Genomic DNA, 16,781 nt, shown 5'->3' with positions numbered 1-16,781 from the left:
GTTGAACTGAAGTGAAACAAGGGCGTAATATGTGCTGAACTCAGATCTGCATTCCAGTTCTATGAAAACTCCAAATAATAAAAAGGTAAGTGGGAATTGGATAAATTAAATGATAATGTGCCTTTCTTTGTTGCAGACATGATATACACATTAAAAAAAACAACAAGTGTTTTATGTGTGTTAAGGCAATTTTATTCAGCATTTCTTCTCAACAGATATAAAAATCAGTATAACAGTGGCTTCTGAAGAACTGAACATGTTGTTGTGTGTAAACATCTTATTCCATGATTAGGAAATATAATGAGGGGCAAAAAACAGCCATAATAGGTTTACAATCCCATTGTCCAGTAAATCATAAGTTTAAAAAGATTCTTCAAACCAGATAACAGTGACACAAGAGGCTATTCACATGTAGCATATAATAATGTGTGGAAAAACGAGCGTGTTGCTTCTATTATGGGTATATATGAATAAATCCATTAGATCTAGTAGAGAAGTGCAGATTAACTTTACTGTTTGGTGCAAACATTCGTGTTAGATTAATCAAATTAAAAGCACTACATGTCATCCTAACTCAATCTTTCAATCAATATTTGACACAAAAGCACAAAATCTTCAAACACAACATTATTTTCAATAAGGCAAAATTATAAGGCATTGTTATGGTCCCAACGTCTATGTAATGTCTTTGTACCAGTAAACCAGTACTTCTAAATTCCATTCTACTCAAATTCAAACTAAATAGTCTATATGCATTTTAAGTGATCCTTAATATATCTTGGTCAAAACAATGGCAAAATAATTCTCAAAGAATCTGGCTTTTGACAGCTTTGGCTTGCTAGTGAATAACATGCAGTCATTTCTTTGGTTAGGTTCTAGCTACTACCCATCTTTAATATTTCAGCATGATTTTTTTCAGCATAGTGCTTGGATGAGTTTGAGTCATTCGCTTTTCTCTAATAACTACTATACAGCAGAAAGTGCAGGGAATTTTATAAATCAGCATTCCTGATTGCTATTGCATACATCTGCATCAAAAAGCAGCGTGAGACCTAAAAGTGATTTCAAATATTGGCTTAAGAAAATCAAGGCATCTGCATCCATAAACAATAATACAAAAATATAATGCAGATCTATATAAAAAAGGAACATTTATATAAACTCTTCCCCAGTTGTAAAAGAATGAAAAAGAAAAATATGAAGAACTGAAAATGACAGCTGTTTGCATAATAAAACATGAAAATACAAGTGAAGATAAGTGGTCTCCATCTGAGTTAAACACTCCCACAGTGGTTGCTTTAACAGAGCTTTGGTTCCCTCTAGTGGTGATTCATTGTAATTCTAACTACTTCCTATTTCTTTTAGACCCCTACAATTCAGTCTCCAGGGCACACTTGTGTCTACTTGGTCGGTGAAGGGGCGTTGACAGGAGGCACATTTCTCATTTTGAAGTAAGACACCAGCTGATTCGGCACCTCTGCTAGAACACTCTGAGCCAGCGCTTCTTTAGGAGCCTAAAAAGAAATAAGAAATGGCATAATTATAGACAGTGAAGTAATTACAGAAAACAAGATGTCATACAAATTATGTTTTTAAGAGACTCTTACATTGTCAAACTGCTTGAAGGGCACAAACTGCACAATATCTCTGACCGCTGGTTCTCCAGTCACAGATTTAAGGACTCCATTGTCCCCATCCAGAAACTCCATGGCCTTAAAGTCTGCCTCACCCACACCCACGATGATGATGGACATGGGCAGCTTGGAGCTGTTCACGATGGACTGTCTGGTCTGGTCGAGATCTGTGATCTCTCCATCAGTGATGATCAACAGCACAAAGTATTGCTATTTGAGAGAGAGAACAACATATGTAGTGCTAATGGACTGAAAATGCCATGGCACACCACAGATCAAATATGCACGAGTACCCATCAAACCACATCCTGTGAATGCACTACCAAAAAATGCACTTCACTGCTTACTACAGGCACGTACCGCTGCATTTGGTTGCTGGGCAGCTCCAGCTGCAATTCGGGCCACATGATTTATTAAGGGCGAAAAGTTGGTGGGTCCATAAAGACGAACTTGAGGCAAAACCATGCGGTAGGCATCCACAATGCCTTGCACTCCTGCAGAGTGTAAAACATCAGCCATGTGACAAACATCTTAAAATGTGTTTTAACTTCAATTTCAATTACAAATTTTCAAACACTATGACAATTACCCTGGCAATATGGGCTACTGGGGTTGAAGTTCAATGGGAACTCATGGGATACCTAAGAAATTGCAAAGAAGCACTTTGGTTGAATTCAATTATTACAACTAATAATGAATAAAGTATCAAGGACACCTGCAATGTCTAACCTTGAAGTCTGGAGGCACTTGAGCACCAAATCCAAATGCTGGGAAAAGTTTATCACTACAAAGGGAGACAGAAAAAAATTGATTGCAGATAAAAAAGACTTTCGTGTTCAAAAACATCTCTATACTCACCAAGGCTGGACTTCTTTTAATAAAAAGAAAACAGTAAAAACAATAGCATTACTACATATTGTTATATTTTAAAATAACTTTTTCTATTTTAATATATTTTCAAATGTAATTCCTGTGATTTTCAGCATCCATTACTCCAGCTCAAGAAACATTTATTTTTATTAACTGCTGAAAACAGCATTATTTTTTTGGAAACGGATACATTTTTCAGGATTCTTTGATGAACATAACATAATTACTTCAAATAGAAATAATTTCTGATTTGTTCAGCATTCCTGCTGAATAAAAGGTACATTTACTATATTATATTACATTTATTTTATATATATATATATATATATATATATATATATATATATATATATATAAACAATTTTATTATTTCTACACTTTCCCTATAACAATTATTTCAATGTACTGCTTAAAAGGGCGCTATTATGCTTTTTCACTTTTTCAAATTTAGTAAGTCTGTGATGTGCATAAGATCTGCAAAGATATTTTATTTAACAGAAATCACTTTTCAAAAACTAAAAACGAGCGACTCGTTTGGATTACAACGCATATTTTCCGGGATTTGTGATATCACAAAAAACGACGAATGGGGCGAGACCTGGTTAAGCTGCACTAGAGAAGACAACGAGTGTTATCACTATGTCGGAGATACTCTAGTGTTCCCAAGACAGATGAGCTTAGAGTGGTTACATCCGGGTTTAAATCAAATTTAAATCGCAATTTTCAAACTGAAGCTCGCAGCAGGCAGCTTTGGTAAGAGGCAGGACATTTCCCGGCTAGGTGCAGAGTGCTGTCAATTACAAAACACACTGGCCCAGCTAACCAATCACAACACACACTGGCCCAGCTAACCAATCACAGCACATCTCATATTCCAGAAGGCAGCCTTCATTTGATATAGGAAATATTCAAGCCATTCATGCCCGACTGGGGAGAGAGGTATTGCAATAATGTAAAATATCTGAAAAATAAAGTTGTTCTCGAACAACCTAGTATGAGAGCCTTTTCTAGTACACCCGCAAAACAAAATCAAGCTTTGTAAAAGAGCATAAGAGCAAATAACCCCCTTTAATAAGTGAACATATGGTAGTTTGTAGCAACACTGAATGGTTTTAAACAGCTGGTGGAAAGTCTATGCACAAAAATCGCTCTCTTACGTGTCGTAGTCTTGGACTACCTGGCCAACGGACCAGATGGCTGACAGATACTGGTTCAGGCCATTAGGACTGAGATAGTGCAGTGAGTCAGGGGAGCGGGGGTCTCCATTAGAGCCAGTGAAGTCAATGCCCACCTAAAGCCGAACAATATTCACCTTTGTTTTAGAGTTTAAACCATACAGCCTCACATTTACAACCTAAATTTAAACATTATGCATTACACCCATTCATTACATCAGCTGCTATCAGAAGCAAATATTGTGCCACGACCAAACTTACCGTGAAGTTAATTTGGCAACCTCCCATCACATAATCCAGAAATGAATACTGTGCCTCAAGCTGAAAGACAGTATGGAGATTATTTAATATCATTAACGCAAAATGATTCTAAGCAATTCTGCACCTATAAGATATACTGCAACACTGCTTAGTATGTTTTCAAACGTAACAGATGAAGGCTGTTCAAACCTTGCAATCCTTAATCCTGACGACCCCAGAGTTCTTATAACTCTTTTTCTTCTTTTGCTTCTCTGGGTGAATGCAGTCAAACTCAACCTATAAAATGTAAAACTTTTTTTTATAGGCCCTACAATGAAACTCCTAGAAATTATGGAAGTGAATAGAATGAAAGGTAAATGAAGAAAGGAAATGTTCTACTTTTGACTTAAGGAAAACAAAAAAGCCTGGAGTAGTGAAGGTTCACTCTTACCGGTGCTTTCTGCAGATCTGACACATTAGTTTGAAACACACCAATAAGATCATGAGAGCCATCACTATCATAATCAGAACAATGAACCTAAAACAAAAAGCCACGGACAGACAGACACACAGACAGAAAGAGAAAGGAAGATGTTTAGGGAAGATTAACAGACATGCATCCTTCTCACCGCATTGTCTTTAGCCTCCATTAGTTTAGCGGTGGTGCTGGTGAACTCTCCTATCATGTCTGAGCTTGTGTCTTCATCCTTAAGTTACCTTGCAATTAGACAAAGATTTAGTCTAAGGACTAGGACAACTGAAAGTGCAGGCCGATGGGGTCTTTGGCCCCTTAAAACAGAAAGACATATGATACCATGTGTCCTTTCATCTGATCTAACAGCTTCCTCCAGAAGTTGTCACTTACGTTTTGCACACTACTTTTAAGTTTGAGGTTAAGATTTTTAATAAGGGTGCAATAAATTGATCAAAAGTAACAGTAAAGACTTTTACTTTGCTACAATTAAAACATAAAACAGTTATTTTAAGTTGTAATAATTCACACAATTTTACTGTTTTTACTATGTTTGATCAGATAAATTGTTGATAAATTGTTGAGCAACGGCTTCCTATCAAACTGAACAAATGTCACCCACCCCAAACTTTTGAATGCTATGTGGCGAAAATTAAAGTTTATTCTTTGTGTGAAAAGACAAGTGTTCATGTTTGATAAGTTTTGATGAGTGTATATAACTAAGAGTCAAAAGCACCAATTTCTTGGACACTCATTCTTCTGTTTTTTTTTTCTTGCATAGTGAAATAGTTAAATTAAGATACTATGACAAATGCACATCTGAGTGAGCACTAAATGCCCTTGATACCTTGATTGGTTTATTCAGATCACCACTGCAGAATGTATGCAAGGAGACAGTAAACTTTTTCCAAGATGGATTCAAATTGTTCTTGATGACCTATTAATGACAAAAAAAAAAAAATAAAGTAAAAAAACAACCATTAGCAAAAAATAAACACAACAATTGATTAATTGTTTTACATTGACAAAAAAAACCAAAAAAAAACATTTGGTTCTCTGAGTGGATGAAACTGGGTAAAACCTCTGTCCTGTGAATTAGCTGCCATTTCCCATCTTCGTCTTGCTTGAAAAACTCCAGGAATGGATCTGACTTCCCAAACATATCCTGAAAGAAGTTGTGAACAATAAGTGTTAGTATCATAACTTCTTTAACCCAGCAGTAACAATTAAACAAAATAATTCCTACAATGGATAACAACAAGCTGTATGTCAACCTTTTTATCCAGGTTTTTGGCCTCCACTTCCAACACAATAGCCCTGTTGTCCTTCACCTCATCAGCTGTGACCTGTTCATACCAAAAAAAAAGAAAAAAGAAAAAAAAAGAAACCATTGCTAAATGTAAAAACTAATTTGACTGGCAGAACTGTTGTAAAAGCATGGCAAGAGATGCACTATAACCACTTATATACCATTATAGCTAATGAATAGTATACAATAATGACAAATTTAGCATAAATTCACAAATGCAAATGTTATTTTGTTCAAACAGAGGGCTTTTTGTGGTTTACTAAAAACTGTTCCATATGCAAATTAATCATACTTTTGTGAAGACCTTAAATTTTCCTACAAATTAACTAAATTATGAGGCCTGTAAAACATTCATAAGGAAAGTGGTGAAACTCTCATGTGATTATTCCCATGTTCTAATAACACTATCCCCATATTAGAAATATCAGTAAGAGTGTTTATGAACACGTACTGTTATTGTGCCTTTCCCAGCTGGTTTTCCTGCCTTGAGCTGAAGGGGATTGGTAATCTTCCTACTTGACACAATCTGTTGTCAAGTTTGATGCATAAACAAAGCCATGAATTAGTGTTTATATTTAACACTAATACACCATTAAACATGTATTATACATTTTAATAAAGTACAATGTCATTAATTTTAGCATTGCACCGAGGCAACTACCACAGAGCAGAGATCACATAAGGATATGTGCTTTTTATTGTAACACTTCTCACAATACATACCTGGCCAAGGGTGCATTCAAAGCCTCCCAGGAAGTCATCATCACTGAGGTTAACAGACTTGTTGTCAATATCATAGATGCCAAACTTTAATTTCTGCACCTTCTCAAAGTAGTAGTCAATGTGCAGTTTTGTGGAGAACTCAGGGTCCTGGCAATTCTTCACTCTCTCTGTGCGTTCTACCTGCAATGATTACATACATAAAGCAATAAGGATATATGTATGTGTGAAATATATATATATATATATATATATATATATATATATATATAAATCATTTAATAGTCCTTTAATCACCAATGATTATAGTATAAATCACATCAGTTACTGTTAATAACGGTGTCAATAAGCAGTGACTCTGTTGTGCAACTTTAGCAAGCTGTGACAATCAACCCCCCAAAACTGCTGTAGTGATACCGAGTGTCATTTTTTTTTTTTAGAGTATATATATATTTTTTGTTACACCTTTTCAAGGGTTAAAATGCCTACCTCTGCCCATTTGTCATCCCCGATGCTTTGCAGCAGAACACAGAGTGGATCAGATTTTGATCCAACATCTTTATCCAAGAGATTACTACAAGAGACGGAGAGCTCGACCTTCGACACACAATGAGCTGCCATCTGAAAACTAAGACAGAGACAAGATCGTATAAACTTTTTTTTTCTCGAATCACTGAAGCGTAAAAACGTGAGAAAATTTAAATATTTGATAAATGAAAAAGGGATATAATTGTTATAATTGCAAAACATACGAATCATACATGCTCCATTTCACAAAACTATGCCTTTTAAAAGAAATGTGAGGTAACTCTCGTATCTTGGCCTGGCGTTACATGTCAGTATTTGAGATTTTTCGACAGTCACGCCTTAAATGTATTATTACGCTGTTAAAAACCATTTTGTGCACTGCTTAATGGCGAACAGCCAATCTAAAACAGGCAATCAGCTGATATAAAATGAGCTGACAAATGCGACAATGAAATCAAAAATATCATACCCTTAACAGTTTTCAAACTGTAGAAACTATGCTCTGAGATTCTCTATCCCGAAACTGCCTACCACCACCGTCTCCGCCCTAACACGTTCTTGTAATATACAATGAGCAGGGCGGTGCCATTCAGTTCCTCTCCAGACGTGCAACGCTATTGGACAGAAAGCCAGCTATACAACGCTGCGATTGGCCAAATGCCTGTCAATCACCACACCAGCCTGTAGTACCAAGGACTGTGCATGAAACCAACGTAGACTGACTCATCACATACACGACAAAACAACTAATTTTAACCGAGCCCATAAACTTGTACTCCTCACACTTTACAATTTTAAAACACACGTATAGACACCACTCCCAAATCAATCTTTAAAATAATAGCGTTTCAGCGTTAATAACAGCCGAGTAATTAATTGCTTACTGCAAGAGCTCACCAAACAATGCAGTGATCCTTCAGAAGCTTTATATTTGTTATATTCTACCAGCGTCTGTAGTGCCACAGCACAGTAACGAGCATCGACTGGTTTAAGCGCAACCTCTCTTAGCAACTGGGTTAAAAAAAAGAAGAAGAAGAGGAGGAGCGTACTTCCTTGACCGCTATGGCTCCATAATAACTCAGATTCCACAAGTGGGACCAATCATATGCAAAAAGTGAGCAAATAGTACATTACTCTGTTGCACCTTATTTGGTGGATATTCTTTCAGAGGGACACATTGGAGGCATCGGTTCCTTCTTACAGTGCAATCAAAACAAACTGTAGATACGTTGTAATGTTTTTTAAAAGCTTTACTCCTTAACATCAGTCTCACTAATTCAATCTCCATAAAGCAATATTATAACTGATAACACAGCTTGTGAAAACAGCTTTTCAACAGCATACATAAACAAAATCATGTTTCTTGAAAACATTTATTTGTTGCAGTATCAGCTCAAATCTTTCCAAAATGTGACAATGCATAGCAGCATTTTATTTCTCAGAACAAGAATGACCCTTCACATACAGCAAAACATTTAAAGTTTTTTCCGCCACAATGCATTCTTCCTTTGAAATGCTGAAAAGCAAACACTATTAAATCTTGTAGACAATCCAATGCTCACAGTAAGTTCATAGCAGCACTAATATCTATGATTAGCACTTACCTGAACATTAACATGTTAATCAGGAACCAAGGCTCAGTGTCAAAAAGGCAAAGTAAAATATGCAGTCCACAAAGCTGGAGAACCGTGTGAGAGTGCAATATGGGCAGAAATATAGTCAACTCATCATTAATTTAAAATGTGCAAAAGATCAACAAATAAAAACAACCTGCAAAAATAATTCTGAACTTTTGTGCTTATAAACTTTTTTGCTTGGCCCATCACAAACAAATTCAAAGCATCAAGGAACAGCATTTGAGAGCAATCACACCTCACCTTCTTTGATAGAAATGCACTGAGAAGGTGTAGAACTCTTTGAAAACCAGGTTTGAAGAAAGAAATCACAACCATGTGCTACTTGAAAAATCTTTAGAAAAGCTTTTATGCAGCATTTTATGGAGACAATTGCCATCATAATCCACAACCAAAACAATGAAACATTTCATGCACATCCCATAAGTGCAGTTTGTGTGAGAATTGTTTATCATCTTGTATAATATCAAAGCAAAGTTCAAATGAGTGTTCCACTTTCTTTACATATGGAGACACCGCATTCTTAAAAACCCATCTGTGGCACAACTTTCACAGAATTTAAATGAATTTGTGATCCCTACACTGTACTTTAGGCATAAGACTAAATCGATACTGTGCATTTCAACAGTATTAACTAAAGTAACTACCAATAATTTAACATCATGACTCAACTGAACAAAACAGTTTCCATTCTAAAAACCAAGAACCCCTTTGACAGTATGATGCTTTTACCGGAGATGCTTTTCTGTGATGGCAGAAAATGAAACATTTAAAGAGTGCCTTCTTACGTCCGGTATATAAAAAAAAAACAAGAGAAAAAAAAAATATTTAAATGCATTGTGGTAAAAGGTTAATGACAAAGACAGTCTAAAGCAACAAGCAATATATTATAGCTAGAGTCCCATCTCTAAAATAACACATCTGATGAAAAAATATTTAAAATATAAACAGTTCGATATGTGAAACAAGGAAGTCACCGCAAAACATTTTATTGTTCATTTCTGAACCTGAGAGAGGGAGAAAAAAGAAGAGGACAGGAGAAAACAGAATACCTTTTAAGTGTCATTATTTCAGGAATGGCATTTTATTGACAATAGTTCAACTAGAAAGTATTTACAAGAAAAAAAAAGTGCTGGCATGTCAAAAACTAATAAACATAACTGATCCATTTTCGCAACACTTCCAAAAACAAAAAAGAAAACCTAGGAAAGAAGCTATCATCAAACACCACAGCAACAAGAGAAGAGTATCTAAGCGAGTAAGAGTAAAATGCTTTCATATACAAATTACAATGCTGCATTTGCTTCACATCCCCGCTTAGCATTTACAGAATTGGTCTGACATCGGGCTTTTCAAAGCAATTCAATGTGACAGCAACAGATACTGATAAAGACAGACATTTGCATTTTATTGACAGAAAAACTTGCAGCAGAAAGCAAACATTGTAACTGTAGGCATGAATTTAGCACACAATGCACAGCAGCACTGATTTTACCTCAGAAGGAAATGTGTAGATGCACCATGGATCAAATACAGATGTATAAAACTTGAGCAGAGATACAAAACAATGAGGAATTCTGGGAGTGAAATGTATTTGCCAACTAACCTCCATCACAGATATTAGGCTCTGGTATTGAACATACCATAAAGATGCCCCTTTTTCAGATCTGCAGATGAGAACTAACACATAATTGCCTGGAAGTTTTAAACAATGCTGTTTAGAGGAATTTAAAATAAACATTTTCTTTCCTCAATTATTTCATGCTTCATTAAACTACAATCTTGGATAAATAATGTGTACAGGAAAAAATCTTAATACCTGTCAGTTTCTTCTGTACATAAAAACAACCAGAAAAGTTTTTTTTCTTTCTTTCAGAAAACCATGTCAAAAGTTCAGACACTTGCAATGACAAAGATGTTCCTTTCATCCCAAAGCAATCTTAACTTTTCTTGCTCCAATGGGCCTATCATTCAGGTCCATAACAGCAGCCATTGCTTCATCCTGAGAGTCAAAAGCTACCATCGCTTCCCCAGTGGGCAAACCTTTCTCATTGAATTGCAAGCATACAGAACCAGGCAACACTTGATAGCCATAGAAGAAATCAATTATCTCGTCAACGGTCACTGTAAAGGGCATGTTTTGAATTTTGACAATTGTGGGCCGCGTATTACCTGGACCACTGTTGGATGGTCCTCTTAAACTCTCAGAAGCTGGCCGCTGAGCTTGGCTACCTCCACAATTTTGGCTGATTGCCTTATGAGAAGATCCATTATCAAACGGTGGTAGCCCCCTTAAGGGATCTAATGCACCTACAAAGCCAGGTGGTGCACTGTTGTTGTCAGGTCTGAAACCAGGGTGCTCTAAAATAGGACCGGACAGAGGTCCCCCAATCATTGGTGGGGGAACGCCAAGAGAGATGTCACCCAAAGCAGCCCCAAGTGGCGGTAAAGGTGGTGGACCTGCCAGTCCATTACCAGGAGCAATGAATGGGTTGACAAAATGGGGGCCATTGCCAAGGGTCCCTACAGCATTTCTCAGAAAACTGAACTCATCGCCTGTCATTCCTGGAAAAGCATGAGGTGCTTGGGGAACTTGGACCTGGGGCTGAGTGTGTGCATGGGCATGAGCATGGGCATGAGCATGGGAATTTCCTTGGGATTTCTGGCCTCTTTTTGCCTGGGGAGGAGGATTTCTCTCAACTTCTTTCATCTGCTCAAATGTTACCAAATGAACGAAAGCATCCCTGCCATTCAATTTCTGCCTATGTAGTCTTTCTGCTTTAAGTGCGTCCTCATCAGACTTAAACTGCACAATAGCCTGGCCAAGACCATTACCATTTGCGTCAACTAACACTTTAAGGCTTTCCTCAAACAACTGAATCCCATCAAGAAACAGACGGACATCTTTTTTTGCCACGTTATAAGGAATATTGGTTATGTGAGCACAATTCTTGGCACTCTTTCCTCCTTCACCCGAGCTATTCTTCTGATTGGAACCCTGCATTCGTTTGCGAATGGCATCTATCTTTTCATACATATTTTTCTTTGTGATTGGATGCACCTGTATGAAACGACTACCCATGTACTGCATATGGCATCCGAGAGCAGCTTTGTAGTGAGTTTCATTCCTAAACTCCAAAAATCCCTCACCAGTTGCCCTGCCATTGAGTCCATATGCAATGTAAATGCTATCTTCAACAATGTCAAGATTTTTGAAAAACTCAAAAATCTGCTTGTTTTCTGCTTCATATGGGAGTCCTTTCAAATACACACAGAATTCTTGTTTGTGGGGAGATCGGGACCTGGCTCGCTCACGGCCAGAGGGTGATGGTGAATTGGTGTTTCTGCGAGGATGACGGTTATGTTCGGACTCACTACCTGCTTTAGAGTGTCCAGCGCTCTCTCTCCACTGCTGTTCTGTAGCTGGAGAAACCTCAACATATCTTTGGCCTATCATTCCTGCATTTCTTTTCAGAGCCTCAAAAGAATCTTGGGGTGAGAAGAACTTAACCAATGCCCTGCCGTTGTTTCTACCCAGGTGGTCTTTGAGCAAACGAACTGACTCAACCCCAAGTCCCAGGAAAAAATCTCTAACTTCACTTTCAGTGACTGAAAAAGGAAGGCTGTGTAGATGAATGTAAAACTCATCTGGGTTTGCCACGGATGATTTCATATGAGACTGGAGGTTCAGGGGGTTTAGAGGGTTTAAGGGATTCAGGAACATTGGATTGGGATTTCCTAGAGACAGTGGACCAGAGGCTAAACCACCAGTGACAGGGCCAACAGGGGGAGGGATACCGGGGTTAAATGGTGGAAGCCCTGGCAGGTGCGACATGTGTGCAATGGGAGGGACTGGAGGCACTGATGTTAGCGGATTAACAGCTGGTACTGGTGGCAGTGTGGATACTGGTATGGGGGGCATGGGTGGTAGAGATGGCATGGTGGGTAAAGGAGGTATTGGGGGAGGTACAGAGTTCAACGATGACATTACCGTGGTCATTGTGGATCCCAAACTAAGACTTGGGCTGCTGAAATTATTAAAGTTTGGGGGCATGTTGCCCATTGTAGTGGTCGAAAAGGTAGGGACATTCTTATTGCTTACAGGCTCATGTGTTGACGAAGCTGTGGTGGCTGTAGTTGAAGTTGTGCTACTAAAACCTTGTGCTGTGGTTGGCATGTTGCCTCTTCCACTTCCACCAGTATTAACCTGTGGACTCGGCCTACTGCCATTTCCGGCGGCAACCTCTGCACTGCCAGTTTCAAAGCGTCTACGGCTGAGCTCAATCATATTTTGCATTTCCGTTTTGCTACTCAGCAAAAGAGAAACCTTGGAACCTTTGATTGACCCCCCTGTGTGCATCATCCCAAGCCTTGCATCTTCATCTGTGGCGAACACGATAAAAGCCTCACCGTGTTCACCCCCTACAATATGCACACCACCATCCGGTATGGTCAATCCAGAGAAGAAATGGCGTATGTCCATAGTCCCAGCCACAATGGGGAGACCTTGCAAACGGATGACCACAGCCATGCTGAGGTGCAACAACAAACACCTGTAGATGAAAGAAGGCAATGACTGTCAGGCTATGGTAAAAGGCAAAAATACAACAGAAAACCAGTATATAAACTACAAGACGACGACAATCAAAAGCAAGACCAAAGATTATGACAGAAAACACATTATAGCAGAATAAAAAGCACTGGAATTTGAACACTACAAATCCAGTAAGAATACGAAATTCTTAGCTCATCACATTGTTTAGAGGCTTTGTAGTTGTAGCCAAAGCACACTACCACACTTCATTTCATAGCATGCAACAGCAGTTTAGTATGAAATCTAACTAATGGATCTGAACAAAACGTATAAAGCAACTGCAATTTTCAAAGTTTTAAACAATCTTGAAACAATTCATACTACATAAAACACTATTAAACATGCCAATTTCCTGAGTTTAACTGACAACTCAACTCACAATCTTCAAATGTAACAAAGTCGAGACCTCTAATACGGTTTGGTCTTTTTAATTAAGCAAATATTGGTTAAATTGGTTTCAAAAGATTTGGTTCAATTCTTATCCTGGAGACTTACAGAACTGCAAGTTTTTATATTATCTGACATATTCAGTTCATATCCTCAACTCCTAATGAGCTGATAATCTAAATCTGGTATTTTAAATAAATGATACATACAAAATATGCAGTGCTGTGGGTCCTCAGAACCAGGATTAAAAACCACTGGTGCAGCCAATTCTACAGCGTCTCTGGCTTAATGATTTACTGAACACAGAGTTCCAAAACCTTTTGAACCATGGACTTCCATGACTTTTATAGTCACCTGTGATTAACAGATAAGAATTTTTTTTTTAAATACTTTTTAAAAATTAGAATAAAAACGGAGACTACACTCACCAAAAGCAATTTACATCTTAGCTGACAAATTATTAATAAGGACTTGAGCAGAGCCAGAAAAAAACTTGTATTGCTTGACTTTAAGATTTTAATTTAGACTCTTCCAGATTCAGGAATCGCAATTTTGAAATTCTCAAAATTTTTCAAATTCTCTTTCAACAACTATGAGAACCCTAAATATGCATTATAACATTGTACTGTAGACAGTAACAACCTAAAACAAAGTTTTGCAGCAATTTTCTTGGTATCCCCCAAAACTCTGATAGCATTTAACAAAATCAACCATTCACACAGAACGCATATTGCAATAACATTTAAAAAAAACAAAGCAACATTTCTAGATTCTACATGAATGCATTTCTTATTCTTTTTTTAAACTGAAAAAGCATAAACTAAAACTAAACTAAAAAAGTAGTTGACCAAATATCTCTAAGTTTAGTTGATCAAGATCCCTCAGATGCTTACCTGTCTTAAAAGTGCTGCTTCTTTACAAGATGCACAGGATACCCAAGCCAATCCTGACGGCAATCATTTAAAATCAAATCTTGACTGTAATAAAAAAAATAACGGAGGGAAATATACATAAACAGCATTAGAGCAAGCATAGCCATGAGTGACTCCAAGAAAACTATTCAGTGCCAGCCACTTCCAGCCCTTTTATTATAACATATACTTGTACAGCAAAACTAAAAATGTAATCACCACTTGTGCACATCAGATGTTGGCCAGCTGCTTCGCAAAAGCCATACACATAAGAACTGAACTTAAAACGCATGCATGTCATGTATTTCAAGAACCCCAGCAAAAATTCAAACTTAACAGCAACACATCAAAACACAGGAGCATTTGAACATTTTCATATAAAAAGGGGGGGGGGGGGGGCAGATGTCAAAGCATATTGAGCTTCATAAACAGACTGTAACCTTACATGGAGTGAAAATAACATCTGATAATGTTGGTAAGTTGTGAGCAAATTGTAAGAAACACAATTAGAGAGCATCTCTAACAGCATCTAGCTGGTCTCAAACTAACTCGTGCATTTCTGACCTGCAAATTGGTAACCTGCAAGTGCAAACATACAAAACAGAAAAGAAAAAAGCCAGTGTGACACTAAAAACAACACAACTGTACAATTTTAGAAACCTTTCTTCTGTATCACTGTACAAAGAATGTGAAACATACATGATCCATGATACGTACAAAAAGAGATAAACCAAGAGTAAAACAGGAATTTAGTGGTTTACTTCAGATCTTCTGAAGAGACATTTTCACTTTATATGATAAACTGAATTAATTTAGGTTTCATTTGTTTTGAAGATTACAAATGTTTAATCTCTTTAGGTCAGAAAATGACCATTTTCATTTATACAGTTTAAACGGGAGTTAAGTATTTGATCACCTACCACCAGAAACCACAAAAACTAGGTTAGTTCTTACATAAAAGTGTATTCAGACTAAAATGTGACAATCTCCTACATTCTACCAGTTAACCCAAAAGTGGAAACCAAGAAACCAAGGTCACACAAGCAGTAACCATTTGAACATAAACCTGAATGCACGTAAAACAGATAGTAACTACTACTAAAAATAAAAAGTGTCAAGGTTTAAAGCTGTTAATCGCACTTGTGTGAAAATCTTTTCACTTTTCACACGACTTCCACAGCCAACCGCTCCAATGTCACCATATTTATGCCAAAGTGGCTACAAACTTAATACAACATCGCGACACATGACAAATTGTGTGTCAAATAGTTTGTTCGCTTTATCAGGATCAACCAACCACTGAAACAAAAATGCGAATCATAACCATAGAAACAAACAGGCATGTCAAGTCGTCAATAAAATTCAACTAGTTAAATGTGAGTTTAACAATAACATCCATGGCATGGCGTCATCGGCCATTCAAACCTCAGCAGCAACGAGATTACAAAATGGCGCCGTCTGCGCTGATTCCGTCTACAACACAAACAAAGCTCCCTGCAACTCTCTCAGTCTCTCAGCATAGCACTTCTCAGAAATAAGAAAGCAACATAACCGTTGCACGAGAAGGAAAGGATGTCTGGCTAGCTCCGCTTTACCCATTTAAACCAAACTAAGTTGTGTCTTTTGATTACAGCGCACAATCACCCTGCCCTCCATTAAACTTATAAAACAATTGCATTTTTGCAAATGTCGACAGTATTGTGTATGGGTAGAAGAAATACATTGTGTGAATTGATGTACTCTGCATAGTCTTACCGATTTTTTTTGTCTTAACTGATCTTTTTAAAATAATAAAGACGAAGCGCTTCAACAGTGTTCTTCCACGTCTGGTGGCGCTCAGTCAGTGACGACACTGGCGAGAGAACAAGAGAGAGCGACGGCGCATGCGCTGCTTCTTCTCGTTCAATGGCCGTTCACTCCTTGGAGTATGACCGCCATCTACTGTATAGTCTACTCACTTACATGGCTGAGGAATCTGTATCGCTGTTTTATTATTGTTACAGGCTCCTCAACCTCCGAGATCCTCAGACACTAGGCCTAAATCCTGTGATCTAATCCTGTAAGATCTAAAAAGGTTAAAACCACCAGATATGATCATCTCTCCAACCCTTTCCCAAAAGGTCCACCACGACATTCACTGGTCTGTTCTTTATATAGCTAAAAAATACTATTATTACACTGATCATCAGGCAAGATACAGTGGAGAATGGTCTGGTATTCATGCTGGATTCAAGAGGAGCATCAAACTCAAGTCATAAATCTACTGAATGATACTCACGCAAACTTGAATGAGATATTAATATGGAC

The 16,781-nt window shown here is 37.6% G+C and overlaps 1 protein-coding gene across 7 annotated transcripts; it reads right to left on the bottom strand.

Annotated features, from left to right (window-relative positions):
* Positions 1 to 169: 169 nt before the first annotated feature.
* LOC113095909 (copine-1-like) lies at positions 170 to 16,475 on the bottom strand. 7 transcript variants are annotated; one of them, XM_026261241.1, is made up of 17 exons: positions 16,230 to 16,354; positions 14,457 to 14,540; positions 6,910 to 7,048; positions 6,424 to 6,603; positions 6,152 to 6,226; positions 5,666 to 5,737; positions 5,473 to 5,556; positions 5,239 to 5,328; positions 4,371 to 4,457; positions 4,130 to 4,216; positions 3,941 to 4,000; positions 3,662 to 3,795; positions 2,364 to 2,418; positions 2,224 to 2,275; positions 1,995 to 2,128; positions 1,608 to 1,844; positions 170 to 1,514 (listed from the first exon to the last, which is right to left on the bottom strand). In XM_026261241.1, exons 3-17 carry the CDS (start codon positions 7,039 to 7,041, stop codon positions 1,401 to 1,403), a joined length of 1,593 nt encoding a protein of 530 aa, XP_026117026.1. In that variant the 5' UTR covers positions 7,042 to 7,048; positions 14,457 to 14,540; positions 16,230 to 16,354; the 3' UTR covers positions 170 to 1,400. The 7 variants fall into 7 exon arrangements, with proteins under 7 accessions (XP_026117026.1, XP_026117025.1, XP_026117028.1 ...); XM_026261240.1 differs by lacking the exon at positions 14,457 to 14,540 and having other exon boundaries at positions 16,230 to 16,383; XM_026261243.1 differs by lacking the exons at positions 14,457 to 14,540; positions 16,230 to 16,354 and adding an exon at positions 7,846 to 7,969.
* Positions 16,476 to 16,781: the final 306 nt, after the last annotated feature.

The sequence above is a fragment of the Carassius auratus genome, unplaced genomic scaffold, assembly GCF_003368295.1.
Source record: "Carassius auratus strain Wakin unplaced genomic scaffold, ASM336829v1 scaf_tig00215808, whole genome shotgun sequence".
NCBI classification, from domain to species: Eukaryota; Metazoa; Chordata; class Actinopteri; order Cypriniformes; family Cyprinidae; genus Carassius; species Carassius auratus.
The sequence above is the reverse complement of the archived record's forward strand: the minus strand, read 5'-3'. Positions and strand labels throughout refer to the sequence as shown.